The sequence below is a fragment of the Maylandia zebra genome, linkage group LG6, assembly GCF_041146795.1.
Source record: "Maylandia zebra isolate NMK-2024a linkage group LG6, Mzebra_GT3a, whole genome shotgun sequence".
Classification (NCBI taxonomy): Eukaryota; Metazoa; Chordata; class Actinopteri; order Cichliformes; family Cichlidae; genus Maylandia; species Maylandia zebra.
Genome location: NC_135172.1, coordinates 13,910,043 through 13,926,485, shown reverse-complemented (window position 1 = coordinate 13,926,485; position 16,443 = coordinate 13,910,043). Strand labels below are relative to the sequence as shown.

The following is a 16,443-nucleotide window of genomic DNA, read 5'->3' as shown; positions in this document are numbered from 1 at the left end:
ATTGAAGCTCTTTTAAGGTAGTGGATTCAAAATGTAATGCAAAGTATTTACATGTCTCGGCTATTACATAGTGCAGCTATTTTCTCTGCAGCACAATTACCCATTGCATGGTATGGCCTCAAACACAAAGAGTGAAATGTTACAATTAACCCCATAGTCTGGGTTAGTTGTAACATATCCTGGGGTGAAATGTAACACAATGAAATAAGGGTACTGACAAAATATTAACATGTAATCTTTGTTTATTCAACACATGAATGCACTTAGAGCCATTTATGTAGCTATGTGTGTGTGTGACAGAATGCAGAAATCTAGCTTTTGAACATATTCCAACCCCCCCAAAAAAGACAAGTTATGGAATTTTCTGCAACTGAATATTTCATTAATTTTGGTTGGTCTTCCTTGAGTTTGGCCTCATTGGCTCAGTGGGCATTGTAACCTACAACTCTTGCACCAATTTGAACATAACAATGAAGCTGAAAAAATGTAGTTGTTCACCAGCATCGCAATTCCATTACTTTTATCATGGCTTACCTTGGTGTGGTTTGCAAAGTGCTTCAGAAAGATGAGGAAATCTGTTTCGTGCACCCATCCTGATTTATTTCCACAACCAATACTTCCTACTGCCCATCTCTGACACAGTGGTCTGCATAATGTATGTGTGGGAACACAAACAGTGGAGGAATTGTGTTGTCAATGGCATTAACCGCATATACAAATGCGACCAGTGAACCTCTCTCTGCTGATGTCGTTGCCCCAACTTGTTTAATATAAGTTAAAGTAATAGTGTGGTAAGTTGTAACATCTGCATTATTGTTACAACTAACCCAGACTGTTACTGTTACAACTGACCCAGACTCCTATAGCCATGAACTAGCTAACATTACAGCCAACGGCTAAAACATTAGCACTAAAGACCTACACAGAATATATCCCCATAGACATACAAATAACATAATTTAAGTTTGAGTTTAGCTGCAAAGCAGATAATGCTATTAGAAATTGAAATAAAGTAGAAAAACTTACTTTTTGCCATACAAATTACTTTTTTTCATGTTAAATTGTCTGTGTTTGACAAAATGTGCTGATTTTTCACATGTGATAGCAAAACTGAGTTGGGCATGTACAGGATGAGTCACATCATTTGAAACTTAGCCCTGATTGGAGAAATTGGAAGTGTTACAACTGACCCACGTTACAACTATCCCCGGTCTCCCCTACTTTAATATTAACTTGGCCCGACCAGTGAAAATACCCTTTCTGTCAGTGTGAAGAAGCCTTACTTATATTTTTTTCTCAACATAAGAAAAAAAGTCCAATTTCAAAGGAGTTTTTCTAATTGCTAAAAAAAAAAAAAAAATCCAATGTAATGAATAAAATAAATACATAAAATAATTCTGTCAGCACAATTAAATTGTATGAAATAAACATGTAAAATCAGAGAAAAAGTTCTGGTAAGCCATTGTCGTCGTTTTTGTTAATCACCAGAAAATGTCCTACTTTATTTGCACATTTATTTATTTTACTGTGGATATATTGTTAGGAAATAATAATAAAAATAAATAAATAAAAATGAAAACAAAAATCTATCTATATTAGATAATGAAAAAACAGGAACGTTTCTGTCATTTAATTAAATCTACTGTATAACTTTACTTCTGGTGTAATATGAATGGCTGTAAGGGATTCCTTTATCAGGACAAGCTGTAAAGATTATGAAAATATATGTGAATGTGTAAAATTGATTCCCGCCTTTACATTTTCCAAAGCTGTCGTCTGGGTCAGATTAAAGTGTTTTCTGGGCGATTCTGAAAGGTCAAATGCACTGCAACTTAAAAAGTTGCAGAAGCACATAAAATACATCAGAAAGAGAAAATAAAACACCACAAAAGCACACATACAAAAAAAGAAAACTCACAAAACATAACTGTTCCATGATTTGGGTGAGACAATATTGTGAGGGAGCAGTCATAGGACAGTGAACTAACAGTAAAGGTTAATACCAAACATGTATATACAGTTTGAAATGAACCATGCAGTTAAAAAACACATCACCTGCATCTTTTTCTTCCCCACTACACAGATAAATGCTCAGTTCTTTCAAGCGTGCCTGAGGGCAGTTCTTCACAGCTGCCACATTATTGTCTTTCTTTGTGTTTTGTGTGTTTTTGCAACATTTTCCTATTTGCTGGTATTTTCTTAAGTTGCAGTCCAGAGCCTTATGTTTACACCTCTGTCATATGCCAACACTTTTTTTTCTTTGCAAAAGATTAAAAAAGACAACAACAAAAAACTTTAGAGATATTTACAGGCTCCATGCAACAATATATAATTAGAAAATATGCCACATGTCCTCCCTATCCTATTACCTTCAAGGGTGGCTGATATAATAAACCCTTCTCTCATTTCCTATATACAGTTCGTTATATTGTTATAAGTATTGTTATATACAAATACTGAAATATAATAATAATAATAATAGTAAATTAAACTTTTTGTTAATTCATTCAGCAAATACTCATGTACTGTTACATGAGCCAAAACTTTCGCAATACAATTTTATTTGCTCTCCTTCCAGCTCGTGGTGACCACACTGAGCACACAGTGAAATCATTTAACCTGAAGTGACTCTTTGTGACGTAACAGTGATATTTATAAATATTTCTCTTGAGTTGTGGACCCTTGTTGTTTGTTGCCTATTCCATTATCATAATAATTTTGAAATATGGTTTATTTAGTAGCGCTTCTGCTTCTCTGAGGAGGAATATCTTAATTTCTAAAGCATCTAAACACCAGTTAAGTGATGTTTAAAGAAAACAAGCATCAAGACTGATAATGGGTTTGAATATGGAAACATTGGGGTAAATACAAATGTTTGCAAATGTCCTTGAGACCACAGAAGAAGCTTGGCAGATGAAAAATGAATCAAAAAACTCAAGGGTACAGAGAGCCGGGGAACACTGGGAAGTGAACCAGCAAACAAAACAAAGTGATAGCAGGGGACACCACTGTAAGTCAGATGAGAAACGGCTGGGGAGTAATCATGAGGCCGTATGCCGAGGGATCACTCAGGTGATGTAGGTCAACAACAGATCTCTTAGTCACACCTAAGAGACGTACAATCCCACATCTCATGGTTAACCTGTATACTTACAACCAAATGTCATGATTCATAGATGGATGCACTTTGAGATGCAGATGTTGGACCTGCAGCAGCATTTAGGACCAAATTAGGTTAAATTACAACATGAAACTGCTCGCAGTCTTGACCAAAACTAGCAAAAAGTGATTCAATGTTAACCTCAGAGGATTGTGCAACATAACAGGTTTCACACTGACAGTAAATTCTAGTTTAGAGTAAGTCACAGTTGTTTATATTAGACACTTTACCAGCAACTCTTGTCGAAGACAGGAACGGGTACATAAACAATGTGTACATCCACTTTGGGCAGACAGTAAGAGACATACACAGTCTGGTAGGTGGAGCAGCTGAAGTTCCTGGTGCTGAGACAGGACAAGAAGTGCTTGGTGATGGATTTCAGCAGCGGTTTCATGTTGACCTCCATCCACATCTTGAACAGATCTTGATTCAAACTCCAGGCCTCAAGGGGCGGTGTCCTGCAGGTTTTAGATGTGTCCTTGATCCAATACAGCTGATTTAAATGGCTAAATTACCCCCTCAACATGTCTTGAAGTTCTCCAAGCACTGGTAATGAACTAATCATTTGATTCAGGTGTGTTGACCCAGGGTGATATGTAAAACCTTCAGGACACCAGCCCTCGAGGCCTGGAGTTCGACACCCTGCTGCAGAGGGACTGCTGCCAAGTCTAATTCCCTCCACACTCAACACTGTCCCGACAGTCATGCTTGATGTCTGTGGCAGCAGTGAAGGAGAGGCTTTATTCATGTGTTTCACCAAAAAGCTAATCAGCATTCATATGGTTACATATAACCTAATGTTTAGAGCAGTAAGTTAGCATATCATGGGATGGAAAATATCCATGTTGTGACACAGCAAAAAAAAAAGAAGGAGCAGAAAAACTCATTGTATCCCTCACTGGTCTTCTGAAGAAAGCTTGTTGAATTCATACCATAAATGATGCACGTGTCTGTTGTGTTCAAGAAAAACAAGTTCAAGATAGCATCTGGGACCTTCAAATTTATGACAAGTGGAAAAGTTAAATGGGAAGAAAAAAAGAAACTTACGGGAGAGCTGAACATGACCTGAAAGCAATGTGTTAATTAACCCTAACATCTGACTGTGATTCATTAAATAAATAGCCCAATGCCTCCCAAACATCCATGAATATCAATAGCCATGTTCTTTTCATAAGTAGCTAGAGAGATGTAATACGATACACTGAAAACAAACAATGTGCATAAACAAACCGTCAACTTTAAGAGGAGCAATAAGACTTGTTATACACCAGCGAGTGTGAGTTAGGATTGTTTTTCTTGAAGTGCTCAAGAGTGTGTCACTCACAGATGAACTGCGGACAGATTTGTGAGGCTGTCTAAAGGTTCTCATATGTCCTTAATAATGAACTAATGTTAACTCGCCGTTAATTCACCGGCTTAAATTAGTACATCTGGACATCACGTTGTAATAAGAACCTGGTGCGTGACATCAAAAGTAGTTCAAGGTTGCGTTGCGTGTGTGAAAATGGCTTGATTATAGTGAGACAAAAAGGTAATGGAGACGTGCCGTGATTTCTTCTCCTTTTTCATATTGTGAAATAACTTTGAAGTATGTTCTCACTGCACCCGTCGGACACCATTTTTCCTGAATCGATTCACTCTGGTAAAACCTGTATTCATTTCTCTTTTCAGCCAGAGCAGCAAACCAGTTTAACTGGATCTGCGTGTGCATGCCATGCTGTGTACGTGTTTATGATAACAGGCAAATGAAGCCTCTCAAAACCCAAAATAACTTGTTTTCAAAATGATTGGACGCAGCATTTACTGTAGATATGTTGATTTTACAGAGCGAACGACAAAAGTTACTAAATGACAGAGGAAAGCCTGAAGACTGACAAAATCTCTTTTTCATCATTGGGAAAAAAGTCAGCCTTTATTTTGGTGTCTACAACAAGTTGCCAAGAAATCCAAAAAACAAAGTGGAAGTGCAACCTGCTATTCAGAAATAACTTTATGCTGTATGTCTCTTGCTCCACTTTATACACACATTCACAGACAAAGCAGCAGATTCCTTGCCGTCATCTACATAAAAGCTCTGATTACAATATGATACACTCCTACAAAAAAAGAAAAAGGGCCAGCCCTCTTGAGCAACAGGTAGGATTCAGCCATCATCACCGGTGTCACAGTCACAAGGAAACACACCCTTCACTCGTGCGCCGGTGCCTCCAGTGTCAGAAGACAGTGTTTAACAGAGGCGATTTACAAGACCTGAACAACTCTACCTACAGACGTGATCTGGTAAGAAATCTGGCTTTGATTTGATTTGCTGTTTTATCATTTTAAGTTCCTACTCAGCCTTGAAACTCCATCAAAAGGACATATTGCTCATTTTAAAGCTTATCACAGACTTAACTCATAGATCTACTTCTATTCAAGAGATGTTTTTAATCACTGCTGCATGTAGGCTTGTTATTCAGTAGCAAACAGACGCAGACAAAGCAGAAAATCCCTTCAGCTCATAATAATTTGGTCTTTCTTGCCCTGCGAGGGTTTACCTCCAGTGACAACGCGCTATTTGCGGATTGCATGCATGGGAATAACAGCTACCTTATTAAACCAAGAGTCTTCAGGTTGGTGTGTTATCCTCGAAGAAATGGCATCACTGTGCTCTTTACAGTGGTACCAATAAAAAATATGACTTTCTAAAGGAGATCAAAATATTTTACTCTTGTTCATAAGAAAATATACTACACTGAAAAATCTTTAAACACAGAAGCAGGAAAATATTAAATTCAAAGTGCATACAGCAAATAGTACAAGTTATTACACGTCTATAAGTAAAGCATAAAAAATAAAGTACTTCTTATATTTACTTATTTTTACTCGAACATAAAAGGCGTCTTTAGCGGGGATGGCTTGTTTTATTTTTTCACGTTTTCTTATTCTCTATTTTATTCTCCACAAACTGACAGTTCAGATGACTGCCAGTAACAATGCAGTACTATTTGCTTTATATATCTCAAGCTAAAATTTAGAAAAACAACAACTCTGAAATGTCATTTTTTATATATATATATTACATGTGTTTATTTTGAAATGTTTGCAAATTTGGCTATGCTGTGTAACCAGCATTAAAAGTACTAAAGTTTTCCAACACGTTCTGTCTTTGAAAATGGCAAATTATTCACAAAGTGTCTCAGTGGTGTTGGTCTTTCATCCGACAGGCGTACAAAGGGCCGAGGAGGAGGAGGACTGATACTGAGCAAACATTTTAACCTTAAATAATTATTTGTTCTCGCTGTTGCAACATATGATGAGGCATAAACAGGGCGAGAGTTTTGGGGGGAGCCGATGTGTAAAATATTTGTATGATAAGAACTGCACAATTTATCTATAACATTATAGGTTTTTCTCTTCTTTTAGTAAATGATTACATTTTGACTGTTGCTGGATTAGAAATGGTCATTGTGTGTGGCATAAGTAAAAATCAAATTTGACCTCTTTTTTAAATTTTTTTTACAAAAGTCTTGTAAAATAAAAAATAACAGTTGAGGAAAAACTCAAAAAGCTAAATAAGTCATGTTGGTTTTGTATGTTTCGTGAGTGTGTGGCCGCTTTGTGGAAACAAACAAACCTCCCAAATGCAAATCAAAGCTGCTCCTTATAAAGTAATCACATGTATATTGATAAAGCTTTTGGTCACCATATCAAACCCCTTACAAAAGAATTGACATGTAGGTGGAGGCCCATGTTTGGTTTGAGTGACTAACGTGTAAAGGAGCAGCATTTCAAGATACCAGCATGACTCTCAATATTGCGTGCGAGAATGTTTGTACTTCTTTATATGTTTCTCAAGGAACAGAAGCAAGTGCCTAACATTGTGACAATGGTGTCCACGGCCAAGCGTAACGATGAAGTCATCGGTGCATTGCGTGATTTCACTGTACTCAAACAAACGGACAGTTCTGTGAAAAGCAGCAGCAGCAGATTTGGATAAAGTTTTAGGTCATTTCTGAAGGAAAGTGCCACAAAAGTCAAAATTAGAAGGTTTGTTAAAGGAATCACTCTACTAGTGATGACAATTTGCAATGTGGTTTATGAGCAGGGTTATGTGAAGGTTATCTTTGTTTTCATTGTTATAAGCCGTGTGAGGCAGGGTTTCAGCATTCTTTCCACTAATGCTTCAGTTCTCCCATCATGCTTTAATGTCACTTTGTTATGGGTTACTTTAGGTGGCTGTATGTAAGACATCTAACAGCCACTCCCTGATTCCTTTCAGCCACTAAACACACAGGCATTCGAGTGAAAGGTCAGTAATAGACTGACTTTTCATTGTTTGCCTAAAAAGATTGGTTATATAATGTTTAAAGCTTTAGATGGCTTGAGCCACAAGCGGTTCGCCCCTAATTTGATGATGTCTGACCAAGATGTGATATATAGCACTTTGATACTGAGTGCCAGTTATTTAGACAGCCCGATCATTAATCCACCTGTTAGTTATGTGATGCCTGTAGTTCCTGTAATGCCTGGATGACTGTGTCAGCTGCTTTCTCTTCTTCTCTCCCCAGTGATTTTCAACACAAAGCCCTCACATCTCATGAGACTGGTTGCATTATGAGAGCTCGCTACCTGTTCCTATTGGTTTACCTACTGGGGAGCTCCTTTGGTAAGAGGAAGTTTTGTGTGTTTAATGTATATATGTATAAGAATCAGCAGCTCATTAAAAGGAAAGACCGGTGGCATGATTGGGGGAAAAATCTCCTAAACTGACAATAAAATCACATCATTACAAATGTTGTTGAGATATTTTCATGTCCCTTTATTCCCATGACCTATGAATCATAAGGAACATGACTATTGTAGCCCCACAAACATTACTCTGCTGCTGTAAATACGCACTAGAACAATAAATCTGCATTCATCCACACAAGCTTTATTTGCTCAGGTTCAGTTAATGTTGATTAAAATCTTGCCAGAGTGTGGAGGGAAAGTACTCAGCTGATGTGCTTTGCTGACACTCACATAAGACCAATGGCCATTTTGCCTTGGACAGTAGATTAAGAAACTTACACATGATACACTTTAAATACTATAATCTAAAATTAACGTATTAATATTTATAAGATAATATTAATACTTCTTTTTTTTAAAAACCCACTCGTGTTCAGGTGGCTCATGAACTTCTCGTAACTGTCAACTTTGCTTTTGATGCTTTTGATGATGACTACTTTCAGCTGTGGATTTATACATATTTGTTTTTTCATGACACCAGTATTTATTTAAGCCATGAATAATGAAAATGAGTCAAAATGGTGCAACAATGGTGCGGTTCATGGGTGTGTTTAGGTAGTTTCTAGACAACAATAACGGGCTTAAGCAGATAAATAACAATGGGTTATTTCTTAGAATCAATTCTTACCACTGGTTTTACAGAAAATGTTTTTATCCTTTTACTGTTTATATTTTATGCTTTGTAAGGTGGCCTTGGGCTTTAGAAAGGTGTCCAGAAACCAAATTATTATTATTAATATTATTATTGTTATTACAAAACCAGAAACATTTTGACCAAATATTATTTCAGCAGCACAATTTTAAAGCTACGTGTACCTTCTTGGTCATTTTGTGACATCTTCTCCCGTATATGATGCCAGTATTGTTGACAGTTTCAACACTTCTCTGTAACCAGTCTCTTAGAATAGAATAGGAGCTTCTTTTTAGCATCAGCATTTTAATAATATACACTCGAGAGAGAGAAAAAAGCATTTTACTATTACAAATATACAAATCCGGGTGGTTTTTGATGCCCTTCTACAACCTCATTAAACAACAAGCTGGGACTTTGTGTAAAATTGTAACTGAGAGGTGTGGATTGTATGCTTCTGAAAAACTCAAACCAAATCATTTATACTAAATCATGTCACTAATTAGCCCCACACAGCCTTTAAATCAGCAATTTAAAAAACAAGAAAAGAGTTTAAACATTTGGTATGCTATTTCCTGGCTAATTTTGCATTAAAAATAGGACTTAAATAATTTCCAAACTCTGCTGCTTAAACAAGTTTTGGGGAAATGCATTGGTAAGATTCAGCTCTAACATGCAACTCTGTCTTATCCCAACAGCAGGATCCAGTGCACAGAGGTAAGATCAGGACACAGAAACAGACATAATATTTACACTTGTAAATTTTACACTCTTCTAAATGCAATAACCTGTATAATCTTTATTTTCTGTAATTGGTGGATCGTGCAGTAATGGAGTATGCACAAAAGATGCCTGCACACAGGTTAGTGTAACTGTAGCACAACACAACACAAAGCTACAAGTACAAACGTCATATTGTTATTGCTTTCTATTCTTTTAAAACATTTTTTCATGCAACATATGTTGAGCTGACTTTGAATATATGCAAACAGTCAGTATGGCTAGGATATTATTTCGTTAGCGTGGTTGTGAGATCACAAATACCGTCATGAGATTCTTGTTATGACTAAAGTTGTCAAACTGCCCAAAACGCATACCAAAAAGATCAAGATTAGCTCATGACCTGTTCACATCGTTTTTTTCACTGAGCTTGATTAAATACTTTTGAAGAGTGACTGTGAAAACACTGGGTAGTGCACTGGTGTGGGTAAACATGTCAAACAATAGATTTCCCAGTATTTGATGCGAGTATGGCGAAATGCTTTATCACGTTAAGAAGATGAAAGATTATGTTTCATGACAAATATTTTCAATATTAAAGATTTTTCTTTAATATTGAAAATATTTTTCTGTGTTATCTATGAATACATTTTATTTCGGAATTAAATCACTTCTACTTTAATAACTTTTATTTTGTGACATATCCTGTTTTAAGAGCATTAAGCAAATGTTGTAAAAAGATTAATTTAGCTAGCTAGCAGCTAAATTAACAACACCTACCTTATTATAAGAACAGGAGACAGTTTAGAAATTAATTCAAGTGGCATAAATCTCACAGCATAGCATAATATTGTTCCGATTTGTAGTGTCAGCCCAAAGTTCGCTAAGATATGCATCTGAACAAAATCTCCCCTGGGCAACTGGAAACAAACTAAGTGCTGTTTATATGTGTATATGTATATAACAACGATCAGCATAGAATCAGCACACCTAAATCAGATACACTTGCCATAAAAACTGCGTCATCTATGGTGTGAACCTGTTGTTTAAACTAAATGACAACAGTAACTTCAGGACTTCTGACATAGTCACATTTAAAAACAAACTCTTTATATATCTTGCTATAATAATTCAGATCATTTTTATTGTCTTATTTTATTATTTTTTATTTTAACAGTTATTTCACATAATAAGGCCTTCAGTGTGGTGCTGTGGTGTTTTAAACAATGATGTTTTTATTGTTATTCTTTATGCTGCTGCCATAATACAGCAATTTCCTTTGCGGGATCAGTAAAGTATTCATATGTACAACTATATGAGAGGAATTATTAATCATGCAACCAGGCAATCAGTGTAATAAATCACAATCAGACAATCAGGCACAATTAATCTCATTGCTTTTGCTTTTTAGTTATTGAAATATTATTGTTGTTTTTGGTTTCCATCTTAGTAATTTTTCCACTTGTCATAAATTTCAAGGTCCCAGACGCCACCTCGAACTTCTTACAGTGTGTGGGCCTGCCTTCGACAGACACGGGCGCAGATGAAATGCGAAAGCTGAAAGGAATTCTTGAAGCCACAATGGATGTGTACACGTTTATGGTATGACTTCAACAAGCATTCAGCAGAAGAACAGATGTTACAAATTCCAGTATGACCAGTCAGGGATGGACTAAGTTTGTTTTTTTATTCTGTCACAACACTGACATTATTTGTTGGTCACTAACTTATAAATCCTGTTGACAGTAGGTTTCATGTAAGCAGATGAATGCTGAGTAGCTTATTGGTGAAACGTGTGAGTATAAAGCCTCTCCATCACTGTTGCCGCAGAAATCAAGCATGACAAGAGGACCAATTTTGAGTGTGGAGGGCGCTCTGGAATTAGACTTGACTGCAGACGCTCTACAAAATCAAGATCTGGTCAGGATGTGGTTGGAGGTCAACATGAAACCGCTCCTGAAATCCATCACCAAGCAGTTCTTGTCCTGTCTCAGCACCAGGAACTTCAGCTGCTCCACCTACCAGACTGTGTAGGCCTCTTACTGTCCTCATCTTTATTTCTGTAATTTTGAGATTTTAGTATAATAATCCAACATCCCACGTCTCCTCGCAGAGTGGAGGAGCTCAGTCAACACTATTCTGAGATGGATCCAGTCAGGCAAAAGTGGATCTACACATTCTTTATGTACCCGTTCCTGTCTTCGGCAACAGTTGATGGTAACGTGTCTAATACCAATAACTTTTTCTTCCTATAAACTAGACTTTACTTTCAGTACAAATATGTCACACGGTATTGTGAGGTTAGCATTTAATCACTCTTTGCAAGTTAAGGTCAAAAATAGAAACTGTTTCACATTCATATTCCAGCTAAACCTTAATTTATCGTAACTGCTGCTATAGGCCTAAGCGCTGCATTGTGCATGTGTTATCAAAATTGTACTTACACAGGTTATCAAAGTGTTATCTAATAGCTGTTAAAGTACTGCAAGCAGATTTGGAAATGACCGTGTGCCGGGAAATGTATCTGTATCGCCTTTCAGACACTCACACCGTGGCCCTTTACATGAAAGTTACAGTGCCAGTCTTTGTAGATCAAACATGTTAACATCATCTTAATATTTACATATTTACAACTCAAAGGCATGCAATGGTATTTCCTACAACTTTTTTCTAGAAGTGTCTCTCATTATCATGTGACCCTCAACAACTCTTTCACAAGCAACAAAGTTGCTTCTTGCTTGTACTGGCATGGAGACAGCACAGCACACAGCTAAGCATCTAATCATTTACTGAGGTTTGCTAAACAGTGTGTGGATGTGTTCAAAACAACAAATAAATAGGTTTTCTCAAAAGTTTTGAATGTTTCTGTACCAAATTAGCAGCTGTCACTAACTGAAGGTGCCAACGATGTTATAAATGTCATTCATGCAAAAAGCCTGTTTGCATAATAACGTCCAAATAAGCCTCTTGCAACAACTTGTGTTACTTTCTTGAGGTCTTTATTTGGTGGGTTTTGAGGTATTAAACAACATTTGTAGACAGAAAAAACAAATAGAAATAGCTTTTAAAGTGTTTAGAGGCTTTGATAAAAAAAAAGGAGGCACCAAACTTACTAGATTTGGAGCAGTCACACACACAAAAACCCCGACAGGGAACACTGTGCAGGGAATGGGGTGGGGATTGCATTCTTCTGTGACAAAGAGGAAAATCATTGTCCAGAAGTTAAACAACACAGGACAGGGTCAAAGTGCAGCTAGGGCTAATAATGTGTTTTGTTCTTAATTAAGTTATTTGGGTTTTTAAAATGGATAAAATCAAATTTAAAAGAAGAAGCAAAGTTCTCATGTTAGACAATAAAGCATCAGAACCAATCAAGTGCTATGTTTTACTAAAATATGTTTGCAGTTTTTATCTTTGACAATCTGCATTTGTCTGCAGACAGACTGAAATTCATTAAGTCACAATTAAAGCTTCAGTTTGTTCAAATGTTGGAGCTAACTGCTAGTATGTACACAGTCGGTCAATGTGTGATCTGTGTGCAGGCTGTGTGAGGCCAGATGAGGGCAGTGCGGAGTGGCTGATGAAGAACTTTGGTGCCTTCAGTGTCATGGCCCGCTTGAAGGACTTTTCAGAGCTCAATGTGGTCTTCAATGGAGTGAGTTAAACTGAGCCTTAATTAAGATTTTATGAATTTTATACAGCTGTTTTTATGGCAATCTGGACACTACAGAGAACTCCACCACAACAAATATCGCTGCTCCACACTTCTTCCTGTTCTTCTTCTCTTACTCCTTTTTTTTCTTCATTCACAGCTGGAGGTTCTTAACTTGTTGTCTCCAGCACAAAAGGCCGAGCTGCTCATGAGCCCTTATGTTGCCAGTTTAGACAATGGCACATTAGCCTTGGTCTTCCACAGTCTGCTAACAGGGGAATCTGGCCCATCACCCACTGCTGGCCCTGGATGGGGCCCCAACTGGACAACCCCTGGGTACCCACCCTCCTATCCAGTACAGCTGTCACATCAGCCAGGCCTCCAACAGGTACAGTAACAGAGTGCGCATCCACCTGCAAAATAATTGAAGATGTTTTCATCTCTAGAAAAAATATTCATAAAAAATTTAATTCAGTAAAATTTAACAGCCTCTGCTTCATTGCACATCCAGGTCGTAAATGGATTCATGTCAGCCTTCAAACCCATCGGGAGCTTTGTTCATAATTTTGTGTCCTTCACACGTGAGGTACACAAACACACGCGCACACTCATGTGTTGCCACTCTCTAAGCTGTCTAAACAGCTCTACAGCCAGTTAGAAAAAATGACCCCTGACCTGTTTTTTCCAGAGAAATCCGTCAAATATAAGAAGCACCACTTTGACCCAGTTCCTGCTCAACTGGACTCTTTCTGAGCTGGCTGGCAAATACCAGCCAAGCGCACCTGAGGTCCCAGAGGGACCTAAGTTTGATGTGACAAATGTAGTAGACTGGTATCATTACGTTGTAAAGCCGCTGTTACGGAGGTTTTTGCCCGATGAAGAACTCCTGATGCATGAAAACATCACGCTCGCTTTCCACGAAGTGTTGTAAGTCGGAATTCCTCATTTACATTAATGGTTTCCATTGAAAATAGGAAAACTATCAATAATGCATCAGTGATGTAGACACATCAGCGGCTCTAAAGCTCTATCCAGCAACGCTCTGTTAAGCCTGTTTTAGCTTGTTTTTTTGGTTTGCTATGCTGTATAGTGACCCCATTCTCTTTGCTGTGCTTTTAAAAGCTCAATTTCTTCTTACGTATTAGTGCAGACTGAAATTAAGCTAAGAGTGGTATTAGAAAGCCAGTCTGCAACTAAAACAAATCTTTAAATAAATACCACAGTAATTAGCAGTCAGAGGCTTTAGCACCATTTAGGAATGATTATTTTTCTAATTAAGTAATTATCTGGTTTCAAAATGTGAGGAGAAATATACATAAGAGCATCTCATAGTCACTCAAGGTCAGAAGAAATTCACTAAGTCAATGTTACAATTTGCAGTTTTACGTTCCTTGTAGAACCTTCGTACTTGTCACTCTTTGAGGAACTTTTGTCAATTTCACATGTGCTAGAACACCTTTTAAAATGTGTCTGTTTGCCAGCATGGTCAGTGTGAACGTTGCTGTGCTGTAAGATGATGCATCACTATGTCTTTTGTGTTCAAGCGTGTTCTTTACTTTTGTGCAGCCGTCTGGACAACAGTATGGACAACATGACGGTGATTGAAATCCAGGATGTCTGTAGCATCACCCTTGATAAGAGCCCTTGCGGGGTGAGGTTTTATTTACCTTTGATTATTGACACTCGAATGTTTTGAATTCTTCACTTAAATTCCTGACATATAAAAAAAAATTGAATGTCAAAAGTTTTTCTAACTTCTGTGCCGATGATTTTTCTTTCCGTGCCGTCAGCTGACCGACGCGGTGGCAAACGTGGCTCATGTCTTGCACTGCGCTGCTCGTAACAACCTGACCATGACAGAAGCCGTCGTCTTGAAGCTGGTTCTAGAGCTGACTCAACGTCTGAACTTGCTGATCAAGGAGCTCTCCACAGCAGTGAGTACTGTCCAACAGCTCCACGGTGACTTATAGCTTCACAACATTGCTTTCATAGGCTTGTGTTTTCACTACACACATTGCAGCTTCAGCAAATCAATGCTTCCTCGTTCTTCATCCTCTGTAGAACTTCACGCAGTTGGAATCCGAGTTTAAGCAGATCTTCAGCGAGTCAAACTCAGCAACTCTGACCCAGGGGCACCTGACGGACCCAGCTTTCATCCAGCTCTGGTTCAAGGTCAAGCTGCTGCCCCTCCTGCCCGACGTACAGCCAGAGCTCCTCTCCTGCCTCAGCACCAAGAACTTTTCTTGCCCCGTTTACCAAACCCTGTGAGTCAACCGTTTTCATTTCTCTTTCATTTAACGAGAACGTGGTTTGGTGCAGTCGTTCTCACTTTGTCTTTGCCCTGCTGTGTGCAGTGTGGCGGCGCTCAGTGAACGCATGAACTTTTTGGATGCTGATCCGATGTACAGCAGCAACATCTACGAGTACTTCATCTACCCCTTCCTGCTAAATCACAACACCTCGGGTAAGAAGAGGACACAGACAACACAGATTAACACACAGATACTACAAAACCAGTTCCTTTGGCATTTATGTTAATGTTTGTACAAATGCTTCAGACCCCCAGTGTGTCTCTGCAGTTAATAACAGCGCAGAATGGCTGCAACTCAACTTTGGTTTCTTCTCGAGCTTTGCCTCTATCTTCGACTTCTACGCACTCAACCCTTATTTCTCTGGAGTAAGTTTGCAAAACACAGATGTGCTCAGACTTAACAGAAGCAGTAATTTTACTATACAGTAATTGTGCTCTCCTCTTCTGCTTTGTAACCCGCTCAGCTGGAGGCTCTTGACCTCCTGACTCCAAATCAGACGGTAGAGTTGCTGCTGTTGACTCTCCCAACTCCACCAGAGAAAGACGTTGTCATCAGCCAAGTGTTTAACTTCCTGACGGAGTCACCTGCAGCCAGGAAGTACCCAGAGGTCCTCAGCGCTTTGGTCAGGCTCGCTGGAGAGGTAACAGCTTTGGCTGAGATGTGTACACAGCAAAATCTCCCGTGTTAAATTAACACTAGAGAGTGTACTGGAATATTTCTAACATTTTGAGTTATTTTCCAGTGTTAGAACATCAGCACTGCTCGGTGTTAGTCATTGTTAATCTTCAAAACTGACTAGGTTACTTTTAAACATATAACACTGTCAAAAGTGTTAATTTAACACTCAACAGTGTTGTATTTAACACCCAGAGGAGTGGACCCATATAGACACTCTCTAGTGTTAATTTAACACTGGAGATTTTGCTGTGATAGGTGTTGAGCATGCTTTAGCCTTTCTCAAATATTAATCATAAAATATGCAATTTTTCAGATCAATCCTTCCTGCGACATCTACAAACAAATGTGAGTAACTTTAACCGGTTTTCTGACTAAATGAACCTCACAATTCTTTCCAAGCTGTTTTGTTCAGTGAATCAGGAGAACTCTCTCACTGCAGACTATACCTGCAACCATGTTCAAGCTAAGGCTTCGTAGCAATGCATTAATGGCTAAAACTGAACCACTGCTATTGCTA

General features: G+C 38.1%; 1 protein-coding gene across 1 annotated transcript in view; it reads left to right on the top strand.

Annotated features, from left to right (window-relative positions):
• Positions 1-5,339: 5,339 nt before the first annotated feature.
• The window catches only part of mslnb (mesothelin b), a 49,264-nt gene continuing 38,160 nt past the window's right edge, over positions 5,340-16,443 (top strand). Inside the window, exons 1-18 of the mRNA XM_024802912.2 lie at positions 5,340-5,440; positions 7,711-7,808; positions 9,263-9,281; positions 9,393-9,426; positions 10,764-10,886; positions 11,115-11,314; positions 11,398-11,501; positions 12,827-12,939; positions 13,097-13,324; positions 13,448-13,522; positions 13,625-13,863; positions 14,503-14,587; positions 14,727-14,870; positions 14,998-15,200; positions 15,291-15,400; positions 15,495-15,613; positions 15,712-15,888; positions 16,240-16,271. Of these exons, the coding sequence (XP_024658680.2) occupies positions 7,757-7,808; positions 9,263-9,281; positions 9,393-9,426; positions 10,764-10,886; positions 11,115-11,314; positions 11,398-11,501; positions 12,827-12,939; positions 13,097-13,324; positions 13,448-13,522; positions 13,625-13,863; positions 14,503-14,587; positions 14,727-14,870; positions 14,998-15,200; positions 15,291-15,400; positions 15,495-15,613; positions 15,712-15,888; positions 16,240-16,271 (2,057 nt within the window). The 5' untranslated portion in view covers positions 5,340-5,440; positions 7,711-7,756. The remainder of the gene's footprint in view (positions 5,441-7,710; positions 7,809-9,262; positions 9,282-9,392; positions 9,427-10,763; positions 10,887-11,114; positions 11,315-11,397; positions 11,502-12,826; positions 12,940-13,096; positions 13,325-13,447; positions 13,523-13,624; positions 13,864-14,502; positions 14,588-14,726; positions 14,871-14,997; positions 15,201-15,290; positions 15,401-15,494; positions 15,614-15,711; positions 15,889-16,239; positions 16,272-16,443) is intronic.